At 52.1% G+C, this 17,768-nt stretch overlaps 7 protein-coding genes across 7 annotated transcripts; 4 read left to right on the top strand and 3 right to left on the bottom strand.

The window, feature by feature from the left end:
• Positions 1 to 11: 11 nt before the first annotated feature.
• POSPLADRAFT_1134989 (hypothetical protein) lies at positions 12 to 3,038 on the top strand (the record flags this gene model as incomplete). The annotated part of the gene is made up of 12 exons (XM_024484530.1): positions 12 to 707; positions 757 to 964; positions 1,015 to 1,137; positions 1,196 to 1,300; positions 1,353 to 1,426; positions 1,489 to 1,711; positions 1,762 to 2,071; positions 2,124 to 2,225; positions 2,276 to 2,445; positions 2,497 to 2,565; positions 2,617 to 2,878; positions 2,930 to 3,038. The coding sequence occupies 12 exons, from the start codon at positions 12 to 14 to the stop codon at positions 3,036 to 3,038; spliced, it is 2,451 nt and encodes an 816-aa protein (XP_024342125.1).
• A 204-nt stretch (positions 3,039 to 3,242) lies between these two features.
• Positions 3,243 to 4,510, bottom strand: POSPLADRAFT_1135178 (hypothetical protein; the record flags this gene model as incomplete). Its single annotated transcript, XM_024484555.1, has 2 exons — positions 3,243 to 3,662; positions 3,716 to 4,510. The coding sequence occupies 2 exons, from the start codon at positions 4,508 to 4,510 to the stop codon at positions 3,243 to 3,245; spliced, it is 1,215 nt and encodes a 404-aa protein (XP_024342124.1).
• A 788-nt stretch (positions 4,511 to 5,298) lies between these two features.
• On the bottom strand, positions 5,299 to 6,664 carry POSPLADRAFT_1069363 (hypothetical protein; the record flags this gene model as incomplete). Its single annotated transcript, XM_024482342.1, has 4 exons — positions 5,299 to 5,686; positions 5,740 to 5,867; positions 5,925 to 5,945; positions 5,996 to 6,664. The coding sequence occupies 4 exons, from the start codon at positions 6,662 to 6,664 to the stop codon at positions 5,461 to 5,463; spliced, it is 1,044 nt and encodes a 347-aa protein (XP_024342123.1). The 3' UTR covers positions 5,299 to 5,460.
• Positions 6,665 to 7,523: 859 nt separating this feature from the next.
• On the top strand, positions 7,524 to 8,926 carry POSPLADRAFT_1179016 (hypothetical protein; the record flags this gene model as incomplete). The annotated part of the gene is made up of 4 exons (XM_024488634.1): positions 7,524 to 7,806; positions 7,857 to 8,028; positions 8,085 to 8,600; positions 8,661 to 8,926. Exons 1-4 carry the CDS (start codon positions 7,735 to 7,737, stop codon positions 8,924 to 8,926), a joined length of 1,026 nt encoding a protein of 341 aa, XP_024342122.1. The 5' UTR covers positions 7,524 to 7,734.
• Positions 8,927 to 9,140: 214 nt separating this feature from the next.
• POSPLADRAFT_1133742 (hypothetical protein) lies at positions 9,141 to 10,394 on the bottom strand (the record flags this gene model as incomplete). The annotated part of the gene is made up of 2 exons (XM_024484391.1): positions 9,141 to 10,260; positions 10,324 to 10,394. 2 exons carry the CDS (start codon positions 10,392 to 10,394, stop codon positions 9,141 to 9,143), a joined length of 1,191 nt encoding a protein of 396 aa, XP_024342121.1.
• A 518-nt stretch (positions 10,395 to 10,912) lies between these two features.
• On the top strand, positions 10,913 to 12,444 carry POSPLADRAFT_1065193 (hypothetical protein). Its single transcript, XM_024481914.1, has 7 exons — positions 10,913 to 10,958; positions 11,020 to 11,035; positions 11,094 to 11,186; positions 11,388 to 11,554; positions 11,619 to 11,756; positions 11,810 to 11,990; positions 12,045 to 12,444. The coding sequence occupies exons 1-7, from the start codon at positions 10,942 to 10,944 to the stop codon at positions 12,183 to 12,185; spliced, it is 753 nt and encodes a 250-aa protein (XP_024342120.1). The 5' UTR covers positions 10,913 to 10,941; the 3' UTR covers positions 12,186 to 12,444.
• Positions 12,445 to 12,557: 113 nt separating this feature from the next.
• POSPLADRAFT_1133669 (hypothetical protein) lies at positions 12,558 to 17,621 on the top strand (the record flags this gene model as incomplete). Its single annotated transcript, XM_024484381.1, has 17 exons — positions 12,558 to 12,725; positions 12,891 to 13,228; positions 13,278 to 13,506; positions 13,558 to 14,043; positions 14,567 to 14,685; positions 14,738 to 14,965; positions 15,022 to 15,373; positions 15,423 to 15,826; positions 15,878 to 16,057; positions 16,108 to 16,341; positions 16,392 to 16,655; positions 16,704 to 16,922; positions 16,973 to 17,013; positions 17,065 to 17,139; positions 17,197 to 17,291; positions 17,352 to 17,444; positions 17,499 to 17,621. The coding sequence occupies 17 exons, from the start codon at positions 12,558 to 12,560 to the stop codon at positions 17,619 to 17,621; spliced, it is 3,648 nt and encodes a 1,215-aa protein (XP_024342119.1).
• Between the last annotated feature and the right edge of the window lie 147 nt (positions 17,622 to 17,768).

The following is a 17,768-nucleotide window of genomic DNA, read 5'->3' as shown; positions in this document are numbered from 1 at the left end:
GGCTGCCCAAGATGCTGAAACGTATGCCTGTTACGAAAGATGGGAAGGTAGTTGACCGCCTTCAAGAAAGCACTCGCATCAATAAGCCTTTCAAGCCACCTACCAGTATTGTTCAACGAGAGCAGCCACAGCGCAAAAGGAAGCGGGTCTCCTACAAGGATGCGCAGGCTGACTCAGACGCGTCCGAGTCTGATCGCGATGGTCCCCATAAAAAGAAGAAAAAGGTAGACAAGAACGGTTTTGCGGAACGTCCACGGGACAGTAACATCAAGGAATACCCTGTATTCAAAGTGAAGCCGTTCATCCAGATCTCCCGCAGATTCTCTATACCTCAGATGCGAGACAAAGATGGAGGTATTGTCACTGTCATTCCGTCCAATGCATCCTTAGGGCTTCGTCCTGTCGCGAATCTTATTCCTCGACCACTTCATGACCCAATGGAGGACCATGCGATCGTGCTGTATGATCCCACCATTGACGACAAAGAGACAGACGAAGAAAGGAAAGAACGTGAGAAAGATGAGGAGAAGGAGAGGCAGGCCCAGGAAGCCCGAGAGAAGAGCATTGGCCTCTACAACCCTCATAAGAGTCTAAAGGAGCTCCTGGGCGGTGGGAAAGAGAAGAAAAAGAAGAATGACAAGGTGGCAGTCGTCATAGATCCCCGCTTGACTAAAGTGCTCAGGCCTCACCAAGTGGAAGGCGTGAAGGTGAGCATAATCAATATAAATGACTGGCGTTGAGATAACCGCGTCACAGTTCTTGTATAAATGCACCACAGCGATGGTGGTGGAGAACCAGTATGGGTGTATCATGGCGGACGAGATGGGTCTCGGCAAGACCTTGCAGTGCATAGCCCTCCTCTGGACATTGCTCAAGCAGTCCCCCCATGCGAACAAGCCGACTATCGAGAAGTGTATCATTGCGTGTCCATCAAGTCTCGTCAAGAATTGGGCGAATGAGCTGGGTACGTATTGCAGGCTTCATATCTGGGCAGAGTCTGACAGTATGTGGTAGTAAAATGGTTAGGGAAGGATACCATTTCGGCTCTGGCTATCGATGGCAAAGGGGGCAAAGCAGAGATGCTTGAGAGAGTGGCTAGGTGGGTGGCAGCCGGCGGACGCAATGTCTCACAGCCAGGTCTGCAAGTCCCACCATACACTTGCGGTAAACAACGTTGAACAAGGATGCTTTACAGTGATGATCGTCTCTTATGAAACACTACGTACACTATCAGTTCATCTTGCAAACTGCTCTATCGGCTTGTTGCTGTGCGATGAGGGCCATCGACTCAAGAACTCTGGTAAGTGTGCTCCTCTGCAATTTCACTTCTGCGATTTACCCATGTTCTTTAGAATCCCAGACCTTCCAAGCATTGAACGGGCTTAACGTCAGGCGTCGAGTGATTCTATCAGGCACGCCTATCCAGGTTTGTCCCTAGCCCTCGCCACACATTCAAACTTGCTATATGATAACATCTGGGCCATTCAGAACGACCTCTCGGAGTATTTCTCGTTGCTGAACTTCGCTAATCCGAACTTCCTTGGCTCGAAGAACGACTTCCGCAAGAACTTCGAAAATGCAATCATCCGAGGGCGCGACGCGGACGCAAGCGATGCTAACAAGGCTGAGAGTGAAAAGAAGCTCAAAGAACTTGGAGGACTGGTAGCCAAGTTCATCATTCGGCGAACAAATGACCTCTTGTCGAAATATCGTGAGTCCCGCTGTTGACTAGGCTAGTCACATTTTGATATATCGGGCTAGTACCCGTCAAATACGAGCAGGTGGTATTCTGCGGACTTTCTCAGTTCCAGCTGTCCTTGTATCGCCTCTTCATTTCTTCACCAGAAATCCAGGCTCTTCTCCGTGGCGTCGACTCTCAACCATTGAAGGCTATCAACATCTTGAAGAAACTCTGCAACCACCCTGAACTTCTTGACTTACCGGGCGACTTGCGAGGCTCCGATAAGTTGCTTCCAGAAGATTTCAACGGCGCAGGTGCCAGCACTAGGGACCGCAATCGCAACCAAACCGTTCACTGCGAATGGGGTGGCAAGTTCATAGTCCTGGAACGGTATGCCAATCTTCCATGTGACCTCGTCATAACAACTTACCTCTTCCCGCAGCTTTCTGCATCGCATACATACAGAGACAAATGACAAGATCGTCTTGATCAGTAATTACACACAGACGCTTGATCTCTTCGAGAAACTGCTACGCAGCAAGAAGTGAGGCGCAATGCGACGTATCTCAGATCGCTACTGACTTGCTGACCAAGATACGGATTCTTCCGCTTGGACGGTACAATGACTATCAATAAGCGGCAGAAGCTAGTTGATCAGTTTAACGATCCCAACGGCAAGGAATTCGTGTTCCTACTTAGTAGCAAGGCTGGAGGGTGTGGTATTAACCTGATCGGCGCGAACCGACTGATTCTCTTCGATCCTGGTGCGCACCTTGAACCGCAGCTTGAAAGCGACTCTCACTGTATATGATGAGCAGATTGGAACCCGGCTGCGGATCAGCAAGCCCTCGCTCGTGTCTGGCGTGATGGTCAGAAAAAAGAATGTATGTCGTTGGCTTCTAAGATTATCTGGGGATTCATAACCACTTTGACAGGCTTCGTCTATCGCTTCATATCCACAGGAACGATCGAGGAAAAAATATTCCAGCGTCAGGCGAATAAGCAGGCGCTGTCGTCTGCAGTTGTAGATGAGAAAGAGGATGCTGAACGTCACTTCTCTCTGGATTCCCTGAGGAAATTATTCCTCTTCAACGAGAACACGCTCTGCGAAACGCATGAGACATTCAAGTGCAAGCGTTGCAAAAATGGCCGGCAAGTAATGAAGGCTCAAGCATTGTTGTACGGTGATGCTAGCACGTACGCAAATTCTGGTGAATGTCCCGATGCCACAAACTGAAAAGTCACTAGATGGAATCATTTCACAAACGAGGAGCTCAAGAATAATCACGATGATTTGCTGAGGGCCGAGGTGGGCTTGCCTGATGTTTCGTTCGTCTTCCAGTACATCAGCCATTGAGGTTCATGTCCTTGTGCCATTTTGCGGGGTATACTGTGTCGAACGTGTAATTTGTATGTATAGATCAGATGGAGGTACTGCAGAAGATATCCAATGTAAAATACGGGGACACTCATCGACTAGAGATACAGATAATAATACACGTCGCAGCATCGTTGGTGCATCGCGTTAATAATATCACGAAGAAATGACTCGAAACCAAGGTCATGTCACGACGTCGCTCCAGCCACCCCAATCCCTTCCCATCTTTCGTACTACGACCTTTTCTCCTGATGGACCGAAATATCCTGCTTTATACCAAGCTTGTATCTCGTCCTCGCTGTACGGCCCAAATATTTGTCCCTCTTGAGCGGAGGCGTCGGGTACCGCCCACTTGTATTCGTACTTGACGTCCGCAGATGGTGGTACCCATGACTGGTCGACTTTTCCTGCGGACCTAATAGAACGTACAAGTTCCTCGTAGGTGCGCGAATAGATGTCAGTGTCACCCAACGACATCAGGGTCGACGCGAGATGAGTGATGTGGTCGATTTCTGAAGGAGTTTTTGTGGCAGCGACGTCTCTTGATGCGTCATCTACCTGCATTGCATTCCCGTTCAGATCGCCCTTGCGGCGATTGTTCGGCTTCATGCTAGTATAGTTGTGAGTATGACCTCATAAGCAGAAGAGAAAGCGACACACTTCTTAGCCCCTCCCGCCTTCTTCGACTGGGCTCCCAGCCGCTGGAGAGCTTCCAGGACAGTTTCGCCTTTCTTCAGCATTCCTACGAGCTCCCTCTCAACCTCATCTTTTCCGCCTAGCCTCTTCATCTCTTGCTCCTCAGCCTTCTGCTTCGCCTTCTGCTCCTTCTCCCTCTGCCGATGGCTCCGTCTCGCTTTCTTGATCTCCTTCTCATCAAGACCCTCCATCCACTTATCGTGCGCCGCATGAGGGTCGAATGTCCGTATATATGTCCCGTCTGCGGCGAACTTGCCCTCTTCCATCTCCTCCCGCATGTTGAATGATGAGAGCTCGTACCCCATGCCCGCCTTCTTCCGCCGCTCCGCATCGTCCTCGTCCTCCGCCTCCCCTTCACTCTCCGACTTCTCCGAGCCTGATTGGTCCTCGAATTCTTGCCCCTCGATATCACCCAGCCGCAAGAACTCCTCTTTCTTCTTCCCACTCTCCTCTGCCTTGACTGCCTCCTTCTCCCCCATGGCGAACATGTCGTCATCTTCATCCTCAACAGCACCATCTACACCTGGTTTTCGGCTTTTCACAACGCTTTCTCCATCGTCGCTCGAGTCCGAATCGTAGCCCTCAGTCTTGACGCGACCTCGATGATTGCGCGTCTCGAGTTGTGCATCTACTTCCTCCGCGAAGTTGACGGGGTCGTTGGCAGGCTCTACAAATCGCGTCTTTTTAGTGGAAGCACGAGGCGGAACGTCGTCCGTCGAGCCTGCGGCCCGTTTACGAGTTGGTCGTGCCTCCATGAGGGGTGAGTGTGGATGCTCAAGGAGCGCGTGAGGTGCAGCCACCGCTCACGAGCGCCATATTTGCATATGTTTGGACCTCGATTACACCCACAAGGTCCCACAACTTTGGGATTCGAGCTGCTGTGATCGTAAGATATCGGAACTCTTGAGACTGCGATTCCAAAATACATTCAACGTAGCGGCACTTATAGGGTAGTATGCATCACATGGAAGTTCATGAGATATTGGCCAAGGAGGAACTCCGGACGCGAATGCCAGTCAATGGGATAAGGAAGTCAGCGTACTTCTGATACACATAGGAATGAGTCTTGTTCAGTTTGCCTGAAGAATGGCTTATCGCATATCATCAGGCACAGAGACAGATCTAGAGAAGAGACTCACCCTACCTTAAGAACGATTAATGTATTTAAAGGCAGCGTGCCAGGGTTCGTTCTCATAGCTCGGTGTCATAGTATGTGGTGCATATATGTACCGCTTCGAGTCCTTGGTACCGTTATCCGCTCTTGTCATCACAAACCGAGCACAAAACAGACACCGCTGGATTTCTTCGTGCGTCGACCTATGGCGGACGGATAGCGTGTCAGGATCCAATAACGTCACAGTGCGGCTGGTGAGGATAGCAGAGCTGAGAGTGTCGTTCCGACTTATACTGGATGTCATCAAGCCGGAAGTGGCCGACTTGAAGTGAATGGCAGTCAGTCAGGTGGGTTCCACATGGACGTGCTGGCCGGGTATTCCGGCTTCCGCACAATGTTGGGCTTCATCTCACTAGTCGTCATTACTTTGGGATTGAGAGCATTCGTGGCTAGACGATTAGACTAAATACTACTATACACAATGCACAGCGTCGATGCGTGGTGTATATTACACGTCTAGCATCGCTCGAGATATGCTGGCGCCGACCGCGACGAGGACAAGAACAGATATGCAAGAGCGCCACGGGGCTTCTATCCGTTGGTGGAGTCGGGATCCGCGGACATCCCTGTTCGCCGACGGGAAGGTGTACCAGAGTCGAGAGCGCCTGTAACGCCAGCACTCAGGAGGCCTTCTTCCTCCTCGGTAATCGAGCGAGAGGCTCTCCGCCCGCGGCCGTGTGCCTTCGGTCGGTACAAGAAGGTTTGTGTGACGATTGTTATGTCGAACATGAGGGTCCCTCCGCTTCCAAGTAGGTACCTGGCGAAGACAGTAAACATTGGGACCGGATTAGAATAGAAAACCGAGCGTACGGAATGCTCTCTTTAATAAAAGCGGTTGCTTCTGCTTCAGGAAGTCCGAGTTTTGGCGACGTGAGAATCGACGCGACGTAGAAGAGATTGCCAAGGAATGCGAAAATGAATAAATATACTGATAGACCCTGAAATTCACAGGCTGTCAATAAGAGCAATATCCCTCCGCATGCGATGCGTCCTACCTCGACGGATTTTCTAATGAACTGGAATAGAGTCAGCCAATCGTGCAATATACTCAGACTTGCATACTCACATTCTTCCAGATCTGGGGTAATCGTGACGTGAGGTATAGAGTAGTACAGACCCAGGCGGATACACGACCGATGATAAATTCGGTCGACCGTTCGGGTTGATCAGAAGCACCAAAGTCCTCGGGCAGTTCGGCGCGTACGAGAAGAGGGATGACCATACCCTCGTTTAATTGGGGGGACTGGTTGTCGGAGTAGCCCGCGGACTCTATGCCTGCTAAGCTTGGTACCGTCATGTCCGCGCTGGTCAACACTCGCCCGACGCTCCATTCCATGCTAGGCACAAGACCTCGTTGGCCACCCGCCAGTGACCCAATGCCGAAGAGCGCCCATACACCCAGGAAGACCATCCCGGCACCCTTTCGACTCGCGCGAGAGCTTCGCCTATTCGAGGCGAGCCAATCCGCATTGCCGCTTGCGTCACGCGACTGCGACCTCCCCCGCACCAGCGCATCGAGTTCCTCCGCGGCGCCTGGCGGGACGGTCATCGTGAGTGAGGCGTGCATGCGGCTCGGCGGGGACGTTGTGGACTGACGACTGCGACCGAGGCTCTCCGCGCGCCGCTCTTGGCTCCACGACACTTTCTTTCCCCGCCCGCGTCCGCCCTCTGAGTGGAAGCTTTCCGTCAAGCGCGCTAAGCCTTCCTCGTCGACTGTGTCGTCTGCGTCGAGCATTTCACGCGATTCGATGGCGGAGTATGAGCCGCGTTCGAGGCTGTGACGGTGCCATCGCGCCTGCTCCTCTTGTTCCGCGGCTAGAGCAGCTGCAGCTGCGACGTTGGCTGCTACGCTGGACAGGGCGCGATAGTGCGTTACTTCTCGCTCGGAAGAGAGATGGCGAGTTGCTGTTGATGCTGCGCGTGACCGCCCTGATGGGAATGACGCTGACTTTGCAGGATATCGCAGGCGGTAGTAGAAGAATTGAAGGAGCAGCGTAAAGTCGACAAAGCAGAAGTAAGCAGCAAGATATGTCTGCACAGTACGTGGCGTTAGCAGAGAGAGACGACGTAGATCAAGAAGGCGTACTTGGAATGGGAGCTGGTGTGTGAGTATGCAGCCAATGAGGTTGGTCGCGTCCCCTGTGAGAGAGCAGGAGTCAGACGACCTGCAGCACGAGGAATAGGGAGGAACGAGGACATGCCTAATGCCCAGTTGAGGAGAAACGGGAGAGCGAGGCCGTCAGCGGACTGTCTCCGGATATTCTCGATGACCTGGCTATGGCGTCCCAACGTCAGATGGAGGTGAGATGATGCGATCGGTGGCGAGCTAGACGGCAGGGTACTCACGGAAACTGGGCGCCGAGCCAGCTCCCTATGGAGGCATACCCGAGGACATCACTGAGCGTCGCGGGCCCGAGCATAATCGCGGTCGCATGCAGCGCGGACGACGGAAACAATAGCGAGGTGGTATGGGGTCAATGGCGGGGTGAGAGTGGTCGGACGACCGCCTGTCCGTCCTGCCAAATCCGGACCGCATGGGCGATGTTGGCCGCTGCACGGCTTCCCCATCCAGTTTCACCCACATCGTCAGCGCTACCACTGTCGCTGGCAGACGTGTTCGGCTGTGTTGAACATGATGATGATGCGGAGGCCCGCCCAGTTCCAGGCATCGGAGGGTTCTGCGGTGGGAGTGTGCATGGCACTGGCATTGCAAGTCACGCGTTGAACTACCTCCGAGTGCGAGCACTTCCCCGCCACTCAAGCCCGTACCCGTCTCCTCCACTGCCTCCCAGCTGGCGGTAGACCATGCTGTCGTCTTCGTCCTCCAGCAAGCCTCTCTCTGGTCCTCGTTTGCTCGAGCCTGCCCCACATGACCTCGTATGTCCGGTTGCAGGTTGCGCATATGCAGAGATACTGACCTCTTGAAGCGAATGCTCGTTCTTGACTACCTGAGCCACAATACGTACTCAAGCACAGCCAGGATCTTCATGAGAGACAGCGCGGCCCGAAATCTTGATACAGATGGTGACGAGACAATGTCGTCCGACCAAGATACAGATGCACTCGAGGAGAGGCTTGCGGGGGCGCTGCCTCGCAAAGGTGAGCCAACATCACACCTTTGTTCAAACGTTGCTCAATGAGTATCACTATTCTAGAGATACGAACTCGCATTCTCTCCGGCCAGGTTGATGCGGCAACGGAGCTTCTCAACAAGTACTTCCCCTCTGTCCTTGCAGAGAGCACAGAGAATGGTTCCACACGCGATTGCCCAGACAGGCTAGAATACGTACCCCCTGCGTCCGTGAAACCCTCCCATCTTTCTCTCAACCTCCGCATCCTCGCCTTCATCGAAGCCGCCCGCACGATCCCCCTTCCATATTATCCACCGAATACCGAGTCGCCGCCCGCCTCCGAGACACCGGACGAAGATGTGGACATGTCGCGAGAGGACTCAGAACAAGCCAATGTGGAGCTGCTCCACCGTGCACAGAGCCTTTACTCGGAGGCGAACCGTCTGCCCGTTGCCGAAGACCGCGAGCGGTACCGAGACGAGCTGCTCAAGGTGGGCGGGCTACTCGCGTACGCTGTTCCTGAACGCAGTCCTATGCGCGCGTACATGACGCAGGCGGGGAGGGAGGCGGTTGCAGACCAGATTGATGGCGCCATCCTTTGTTCGTCAACAGCTCTGATCCTCGCTTCGCAATCACAGCTGACGTTTGACTCTTACACAGATCGCACGGGCCAGCCAGTCGTATCGAGATTGGAGCTGGCTGCACGACAGATGTCCGTCGTCTGGCCAATGATGCATGAACTCGGCGTGGAGCTACCGCCCGTCTCAACCTGGCCTGCTGCCGTTGTGCTGCCTGGCGTCCCGAAGGCCTCCTCTGCGGCTGGCAAGAGTAGCAGCGTGGCTGCCCCCCAGGCAGCCATCAAGAAAGCTGCTGCAGAACCCGGCACTGCGGAGGTATGTCACCTTGCCCGTTTTCGAATGTGCTGAAATTGAGCGGGGGACAGATTGCTCCCAGTTTCGATTTGCACGCATTCCTGGACGGATCTGTTTAAACTTGACGCGTACCCATTCATGACATCAACCGCGAAACCTCATTGTACCACTTCAGTCAGTCATTCATTATACCTACATTCACACTGTACAGTATCCACACTACCGTATGCACTTGCCCCCCGTCGCTCAATGGAACTTAGAAGTGCTGTTACCCATTCAACCGGAGTCTGCTCATTGCCGCTTCTAAGCTAGGGGCCCCTAAATCTACACCAACAACCTCGACATCTGTCCAACGACCCTTGTTCACGCGATCAGCAACGCTGCCGTCTACATTGCAATCTCGCAAACCTAGTACCCGGAGCCTACGCCAGCGTTCCCACTCTACTCTTTCTAGAATGGTATCATCCCCAGCTTCCTGCTTGAGCCAGGTATTGAACGAGAGGTCAAGCACTTCAATAAGGGGACATAATCGAGGCAAACGATGGATGGGAGCCGCACTGGGCAATGCGATGAGGGCGAGATGTGTGAGTGTTGGAGGGAAGCTTAGGAGTGTGTTAACTGAAACGGGAGTAGTGAGGAGTATAAGCGCATATAACGGTGGCCGTGTATACACGTCGGACGAAGGCGAGTCCCACGACCAATCGGGATCGCTCGAGCTGTCGTTGAGGTACACATCTGGAGGCATGCGAGTAGCGCGTCTTCTCGCTACATCCGGCCTAAGGAGATCGCGTGACGGCGACGCCTGTGGACCAACAACGATGAGTTCGCCCTCGGCGTGTCCATCTGGTGAGCAAAGGGAAGAGAGCCGTGAGCTCGAGAGAGGCTTGTGTATCGCCGTCCAGCGTAGGAGATCGCGTCGCAGGTGAGCTGGCACGTATGGTACGATATCTTCCCCGAACATGTCCGCGCTTCCGGATTCGGGGAACAAAGACAATAGATACCGCAAACAGAGAGTTGTAAGTGGTAGCGGGGGCATCGAGCGCTCTGTGCTTGCGGTCGGAGGCAGATGGGAGAGAATAAGCGAGAGCGCCTCCGCTCTCTTGGAGCACTCATCGACTTCCTTCTCCTTCCCCTTGTCGAAAAGTCCACTCCAGCTTCTCGGTGGGAGCGGACCAGGAACCGGACCGCGCGGGTATGCGTACTCCAGAATCCCTTCGGGTCCGAGTTGCATGACAGCATAATTACGGCGGGAATTAGGTTGTTCGGTAGTGGGCCTCTTCTCTGCATATATCTGGTCGAAGGGCAGGCTCGGGTTGGTGTATGAATGCATATTCGGCGTACGCGCTATTGCACGCTGGAGATTCTGAGTATGGCGAAAGTGTTCTCCCCTAGGCGTTGTGCAAAGTTTATGATGAGCTGAATGAAAGATTTGAGCTTGCGAAGTCATTTACCTGAGCGTGTGCAGGAGGTTGTTCACCTCACGCGACGTCTCGCTTGTCTGTGCTTGCTTGTTGGGGGCCATGGCCAACCAGCGAACTTAGAGCTTCTAGGATGTGTCAAACGGGCCAGGAGCTGGCGAACGAAGTGCGATCTGAATGTCTGAGTCAGCTGCAGTTGTCGGAGTCTAGTCGAACCGACCTCCTGGAGTCAAGTGGCGCCGAATTCAGGAAGACACAGGCCTACAGATGGAATCACAGGAGCCTTCAGCGTACACATACAGTAGTTTCGGGTTCCGGTGCCATGAGCTGTTGCGATATTTCATGCAAGAGGTCCGTGGCGATGAGATTTAGTATGGCGGCACACGGTCAGAGAAATAGCAAACACGTTTTCCGCAGTTCATTTACACAATGCTTCGGCAGCGGCATAAAAAATAAGAAAACAGAACAGGTAGCTTGCGTCACGGTCAAGAAAACATTGCAGGAGTTCCACAGGCGCTTACTGATGAGACTCCAGCTGCCTCATTCGGTACGTGAGAACGCGCTGATGGAACTGCACAGTAGACCCAGCCACCGCGCTACCGCCAGGCTCCGTGCTACCGCCCAAAACTACGTCCGTCCTCAAGATCCCTAATGGCCCCCTCAACTACGTGCGTACGCCCTCTTGATTGAGTCTCACCCTCTGGATTGACCGCCATTATGCTCTTCCAGGGTTCCGAGTGTCGCGGTTCGTAGATCACGATTTCTGGGGGAGGATTAGATGTGATACTGATCGTCTTGCATAGGACGTCGAGGTCCCCGAGACTCTTCTCAAGAAGCGCAAGCAAAACGAAAAGGCCCGCGAGGAGCGTCTCGCTGCCGCGACTGCTGCCCGTAAGGTGAGCGGCCCAGTCAATTTATGCGTCCTCATTCAGGAGCTATTATGATGCATAATATACTTGACTTCGGCTAGTGGGAGCTTTACTTCTGCCATGTTGTCTGAAACATACCATCTTTCGGGACTGATTCTACACGTTCATGTTTTGCTCAGTTGCATGTTCTGAACATTGAAAGAAGCTGACGCTCGACTTTCTGTGTAGGCAGCCAAGGCCAAGCGCAAAGTTATTTTCAAGCGTGCCGAGGCCTATGTAAAGGAGTACCTCTCTCAGGAGAAGGAGGAGATCCGCTTGAAGCGGGCAGCTCGCTCGACGGGCGACTTTTACGTCCCCGCGCAGGCGAAGGTGTACTTCGTCATCCGTATTCGGGGGTAAGATGCACGACCTTGACTCTCACGCAGCAGTCACTCAACTGCGTTTGGCACAACTTTCCAGTATCAACGAGATTGCTCCCAAGCCTCGCAAGATCCTCCAGCTGCTCCGCCTGCTCCAGATCAACAATGGTGTCTTCGTCAAGGTTACGAAGGCAACTGAGCAGATGCTGCGTCTTGTGGAGCCCTACGTTGCATACGGGTAGGTTTATTATTGCTCGGTAAAGATTAATGTACCTAACTCCATCTGTCTAGCGAGCCGAACCTGAAGTCCGTCCGCGAGCTTATTTACAAGCGTGGATACGGCAAGGTCGACAAACAACGCATTCCCCTGACCAACAACGGTGTGATCGAGGAGACGCTTAGCAAGTACGACATCCTGTCAGTGGAGGACCTCGTACACGAGATCTTCACCGCTGGTCCCAACTTTAAGCAGGTACGCATTTTACATGTCTCTGCTGTCGACTTCGTCTCACTCGTTTCTATACAGGCGTCGAACTTCCTGTGGCCATTCAAGCTGTCCAACCCCACCGGTGGCTGGAGGATACGCAAGTTCAAGCATTTCGTTCAGGGCGGTGATTTCGGTAACCGGGAAGAGAACATCAACAAGCTCATTCGCCAGATGAACTGAGCGGCACTCACTCTTCCAGAGCGGTCGATGCTATGAGGGTACGCGCGGCCGTAGGATGTATGAGGGGGCGGACGTAGCATACGCCCAGTTATCTGATGCCCATGTCCTTTACTTGTATGCTATGACTATGATCATCCTCCCTTGTCATGCCCGCGCGAAGATAGTTCTCCTGTATGCGACCTGCACGGATATCATTGCTGAGGCCTCCCTACATATGAATGTACAGCACGCTGAAATTTAACGACTAGGTGTGCATCCGATCTCGTGACTGTCGCGTCGTGTGTGGGTCCAACGCGTTGATCGGACGTGCCTCCACCGCGAACGTACTTAGTGCCTGCTCATTCTTCAATACGAGCGCCTGACGCGTTTGTTATGTCGCATCGAAAGCGACCCACCGCTTACGAAGTGTCCTTTCCTGAGGAGGTCGCTCAGGAGGCCGATCCTCCGGCGCGATCGTCCTCTGACGTCGTAAGTCAGGCCAACGCATCCCGGCTGCCTGCATACACAGTCAAAAGAAAGGAGCGAGACGAACTAGGGGTGGTAAGCATACATAGACCTCCACTCAAATGGGATGGAACTCAGCCCAAGTATCAGACGAGAAAGTCGAAGAAGCGTCAGAAGACGGAGGAACAAGACTCTCATGCCACTAGTGACAACTCTCAGTTTGGTAGACTGTACAATGTACCAATAATTGTTTTCCCAGAGATCAGATACCAACCCCATCCTACTGATATTCAAGAACATGCAGGGATGCTCATACGCGGCGAAGATCAAGACGAAGGAGGAGACATTGAGGATGTCCCTGTGCGCGTACTGTCGGATTTTTGTATCTTCCACCCGAAGAGTCACCAGATACAATCTCTTAGGGTGTTCGACGACGAAACCCAAGATCATAATCTGATAGCGGCTGGATGGGTGCAGCCTGTGTACGCGAATGAGGAGGACGCCGGGCAAGAAGACGAGGACCCGGAGAACAGCACGGTGCAGCGCCTGCGCACCAGCGCAATATTCCGATATACCATCGATTACGAGAAGATAGACGAGTAAGTTCCTTCAAAGCGGGGTTCGTTGTATGTATACTGATAATAATAGCCCGGTATATATACAGACTCAGTACGGCTGGTATATGCTCAAGAAGCCCTCGAAGACCTACAGCCGCTGCTTCCTCGACTTCTATACGACACACCGGATCTTGCAAGTCTTGATATCGGCCGCGAAGGAGAACCCACGTTGGACTTATGCGGATTTCCATAAGTCATATATCGGCATGTGGGATCATCTTTTGCAGCGCAGGCTTCAGCCAGCAGATATCGATGACGTTGTGAGCACATCGGAGTGCATATACTGCGGTCTCTGATTGAGAGCCTTTCAGGTCCCCCACGTGCAATCGATATTGCAAGAGCTCGGAGACGGAGACCAACTTTGGACGGTCCCGATGATTCGAGACGTGCTTCAGCGGGCCCGCGGCCCAGGTAGACACCGCTTTCTGCGCCCTGTGCTCGCCCCGAGCACCCATCGTGCACCCGCACCGACAAATCGGCGCACGCAACGGGCACTCACCGGTAACATTGACCTCGCCGTGCTCCATCCGGAAAATCAAAGTCGGACGCATGTTACGCCGCTCATCGACAAGCTCGCCGTGGGGCTCTTCCAAGAGCACCTCGAGGTCGTCGGTGCGAAGCAGCCAGACAAGCGCGACATGGCGCAGGTCGAGAAGACGGGCCGAGCATGGTTCATCAAGCTACTAGAGAGGTGGCAGAAATACGAGATCAAGCCACCGAAAGTCGAGTTCCGCCCTAGCGCACGCATTGCCGGCGACTATTGGAAGAGTATGAAGATTGACGGGACCGAATATTCGGTGAGTAGAAGTTGCATGTGGAGGTCTGAATTTCTGCTTGAATCAGACGCGTTCGATACTGCAAGTCCCCTTTTGTCGCGTTGTCTGTCGTCTGAATCTACCTCCCATATTATTCAACAGCGTCGCTGACGACTGCCTTCGTCGTCATCCGCTTATGGGTTCGTGACGTGCGGCGGCGTAAAAACCCGTCCATGTACAAACGAGTCTTACTACCCTTCTCAGATGTGTGCGCGACACGTTGGAGCTGCGAGCCCATCTGTGTTGTTGCTGTTGCACATCAGCCCGCCCCTGGGAACGAGCGCGAGCTTGCGGCTACGCGGGATCGAAGATTAACACGTACGCGGGCGCGCGAGATAGAGCATACTGTTCATATGGCACTAGGTCCATGAAGTACGTGCCCGTACTCATGTTTGCTCGGAAGCCAGAGGCTATCTGTTCTTGTCGCAATGATGGATCCTAGCATTGTCGTCAAGTCTGAATTGCACTACTTCGATAGCATTTCCCTAACACGGTGTTATCTTAGGTGGGCGACGTCATCATAGTTCCCGCGGGTCCGGACGAGGAGAGACATCGCAAGAAAGCCGTTTTGCCGTCTGACCTCGGTGCTGTCAGTTCGACGGCAACGTTTGCAGACTACTTCTGGTCAGTCGCTTCTGCTTCTCGTCCATCAATGGTGTAGCTGACCTCTATGCAGGTTCGGCAAGATCATATACATCGACCGAGCAGAAGAACGGGTTCATTGCCAATGGCTTGAACATTCTTCGATGACGATGCTAGGGGTGATCGGTGACCCCGAGGAACTCTTCTTGTGCAATTCATGTAGCGCGGACAATATCCACATACAGGCTATCGTCGGGAAAGCACCTGTCCACTGGGGTGTCTCACCAATGGATCTCGTCGACCCAGATGACTTCTGTTGTCGGTAAGTCTGCATATGCTTGATAGCGAAACATGGTCTCATATCAAGTGCTCTCCGAGATTTGTCTACAATGAGCTCGACGCGTCATTCATTTCCGTTGATGATGTATACGGGTTTGCTGCGGAGTCAAGTGCACTGCCACAAAACTGCCCAGTCTGCTTGCTCAGTCAAGCACATGCAGACGAAGATGACTGTCGTTCTGTCAAAGATGGCATTGCATATCATGGAGCTACTTACCACGTTCATGACTTCGCTCTACTTGCAAATGGAAGTCATGAGGGCCCTGCCATAGTTGTGCAGATTTTGGATATCGGCAGTGGGTCTAGAGGCTCAGAGGTGCTGACAGTACGTCTACTGGGGCGCATTAGCGGCATTATTAGCATCTGCCCTAATAACATGATCAAGGATGAGGTAAGTGATGATTCAAGTTAGTATGAATTATGCTGACGACGAAGGCCAGCAACATCTATTTCTCACTGATGAGGAAAAAACCATCCATCCTGAACAGCTCATTCGGCACTGCAGTGTCCTCCATCCAGATGCTGTACCTGTGGAGCTATCAGACTGGCTGTCTTCCTCTCCTTATCATTTCTACATCAAGTATCATTTCCCAGTGATGAACCCTATCAAGTGGCACACACACACTGTTGTTCAAGCTAGGGACATATTGGTTTGCTCATCTTGTTATGAGGACAACAAGGCTAAGGTTCTTAGTATGAAGAACTTCCTTCAGTCTAATCCTCCTTTAAAAGCCTTTGATCCCTTTGGTGGTGTAGGAGCCTTTGGCCTGGGCTTAGAGGAATCAGGTTGCCTGAAGGTAGTGCAAACAATTGAAATCTCACCTAGTGCAGCACAAGCTCTACAGTAGGCATTTTTCTTGTACTCTGACTAATAATACTGATGATAGGTCTGCAGAGAGAATTGTCCTCACACAACGGTTTATAACCAGTGTTCCAACGTTGTACTACAGTATGCCATCAAGAATCATGCAGGACACAAGCCTCAGGTTCCTCGTGCAATTGGAAATGGTCAAAGAGCACTGCCAGATCCTCCAACTCCAGGGCAGATTGATTGTATTATAGCTGGATTTCCATGGTACGGTTTCGGGTTTTCTCATAATTCACCTGACATGTTCGAAATCTTAGTCAACCACACTCACAACTCAACATGTTCCAGCGAGCAGATGATCGCAAGAGCCATCTTATTCTCAACCTTCTCTCATGGGTCAACTTCTTGCAACCTCGGTTTTGCCTTTTTGAAAATGTCCGTGGCTTTCTCAGTTATAATCTGAATGCCACACAGGCCGGTCGTTACCGTGTTGAAGGTGGGATCAAAATGGGAGGGCTGAAATTCCTAGTTCACTCATTGCTTGCGATGAAGTATGTATACAATCCACTTGTCAAGCTGGTACTAATGGTTTTCCAATCAGCTATCAAGTGCGTTTTGCACTTTTGCAAGCGGCTCATTATGGAACACCACAATCCCGAATCCGCTTTTTCTTGATTGCTGCAAGAAGTGGACATCCTCTTCCAGCATTCCCACAACCTACACATGATTTTCCACTCAAGGACTCCCTCAAGCTTGAGTTCACCAACAAAGGCATTGCGAGGCCGATTTGGACCCAAAATGGAACTGTGCCTCATAATTATGTATCTGTGGATGATGCAATTTCCGATCTGCCACGCTTTCATTGGTGAGTATGACTAATGACTTGTAAACATACCATTCATATTTTTGTCAGGTCTAACCCACGCAAACTCTTCAAGAATCACCCACAACAGGATAATGATGGCATACCTGAAGTTGCATGTGATGCTTCAAGATCATACTGTCGTCCACCAGGAGCCCTTGATAGTTATCATACGCCACCAAAGACCAGCTTTCAGGTCAAGTGTCGGCAGAGAAAGCCAACTGATTTGCAACAATTCACCCGGGTGTTCAAGGAAGAGACGGTGGAGAGGTATGTATAACCAGGCCGTTGTTAATGCTAGCTTGAGCTTCTCATTTTAGGGTCGTCAATATTCCTCTTCAGCCCAAAGCGGACTACAAGAGTATCATACATGATTAAAATACTTTACTCGTGTGCTAATATCTCAGCACAGGTCTTCATCCGGATATGTGGGAATGGCTATTTGCAAATCCTGCATCTGCGACCGCGCGAGATGGCTTTCACTCAGGTACGCTCTGCTTGGTTTCATATCTCCCTTGAGGATCATATCTCATTGTGCTGAAAGGCCTGTATGGACGCATTGATGCGAGTAGATGGTTCCAGACAACTGTCACAAAGGTTGAACCAACAGCAAAGCAATCGTGGGTCTTAAATCCATATGTAAGTGCGCTCCCTCCGTCCACCGTTGTCAGCAGCATGATTGACGAAGTGATGGTTCAGTGCAAACGTATGGTAACAGTTCGCGAACTTGCAAGGTCTCAGGGGTTTCCCGATCACTTCCGCTTCTACTCATACAATGACGACGTTAAAACAGTAAGTATACGTCTTCTTTCCTACCCGTACTACTGATGTTGTCCGTCTTTGTAGATGCATCGCCAGATTGGTAACGCAGTACCATTCCCAGTGTCGTCTGCCTTGGGGCGCGAACTAAGGGAAGCCGCGTTCAAGTACTGGCTAGCAAGTCGTGCGCAGGCGATTGTTGTTGAATAGATTTGGAACCGGATACCGCCCATCTCGTGTAGTGCGCTTCGCCTGTCTCTCATCGACATATCAACACCGAGCGATCTCATGTGTATGAACATTAAATGCAGTGGATTTTCAGCCTCACGTGGACGCATGTCCGTCGAATTGTGAGCA

The sequence above is a fragment of the Postia placenta genome (assembly GCF_002117355.1).
Source record: "Postia placenta MAD-698-R-SB12 unplaced genomic scaffold POSPLAscaffold_3, whole genome shotgun sequence".
Classification (NCBI taxonomy): Eukaryota; Fungi; Basidiomycota; class Agaricomycetes; order Polyporales; family Adustoporiaceae; genus Rhodonia; species Rhodonia placenta.
This window is presented reverse-complemented; position numbering and strand designations above follow the sequence as displayed.

What these genes read in the sequence shown, in the direction of transcription:
- POSPLADRAFT_1065193 (XM_024481914.1), top strand. An exon ending in CCGCGACTGCTGCCCGTAAG is followed by an intron (nt 11,187 to 11,387) that starts GTGAGCGGCCCA and finishes CTTTCTGTGTAG; the next exon opens with GCAGCCAAGGCCAAGCGCAA. An exon ending in TTCGTCATCCGTATTCGGGG is followed by an intron (nt 11,555 to 11,618) that starts GTAAGATGCACG and finishes ACAACTTTCCAG; the next exon opens with TATCAACGAGATTGCTCCCA.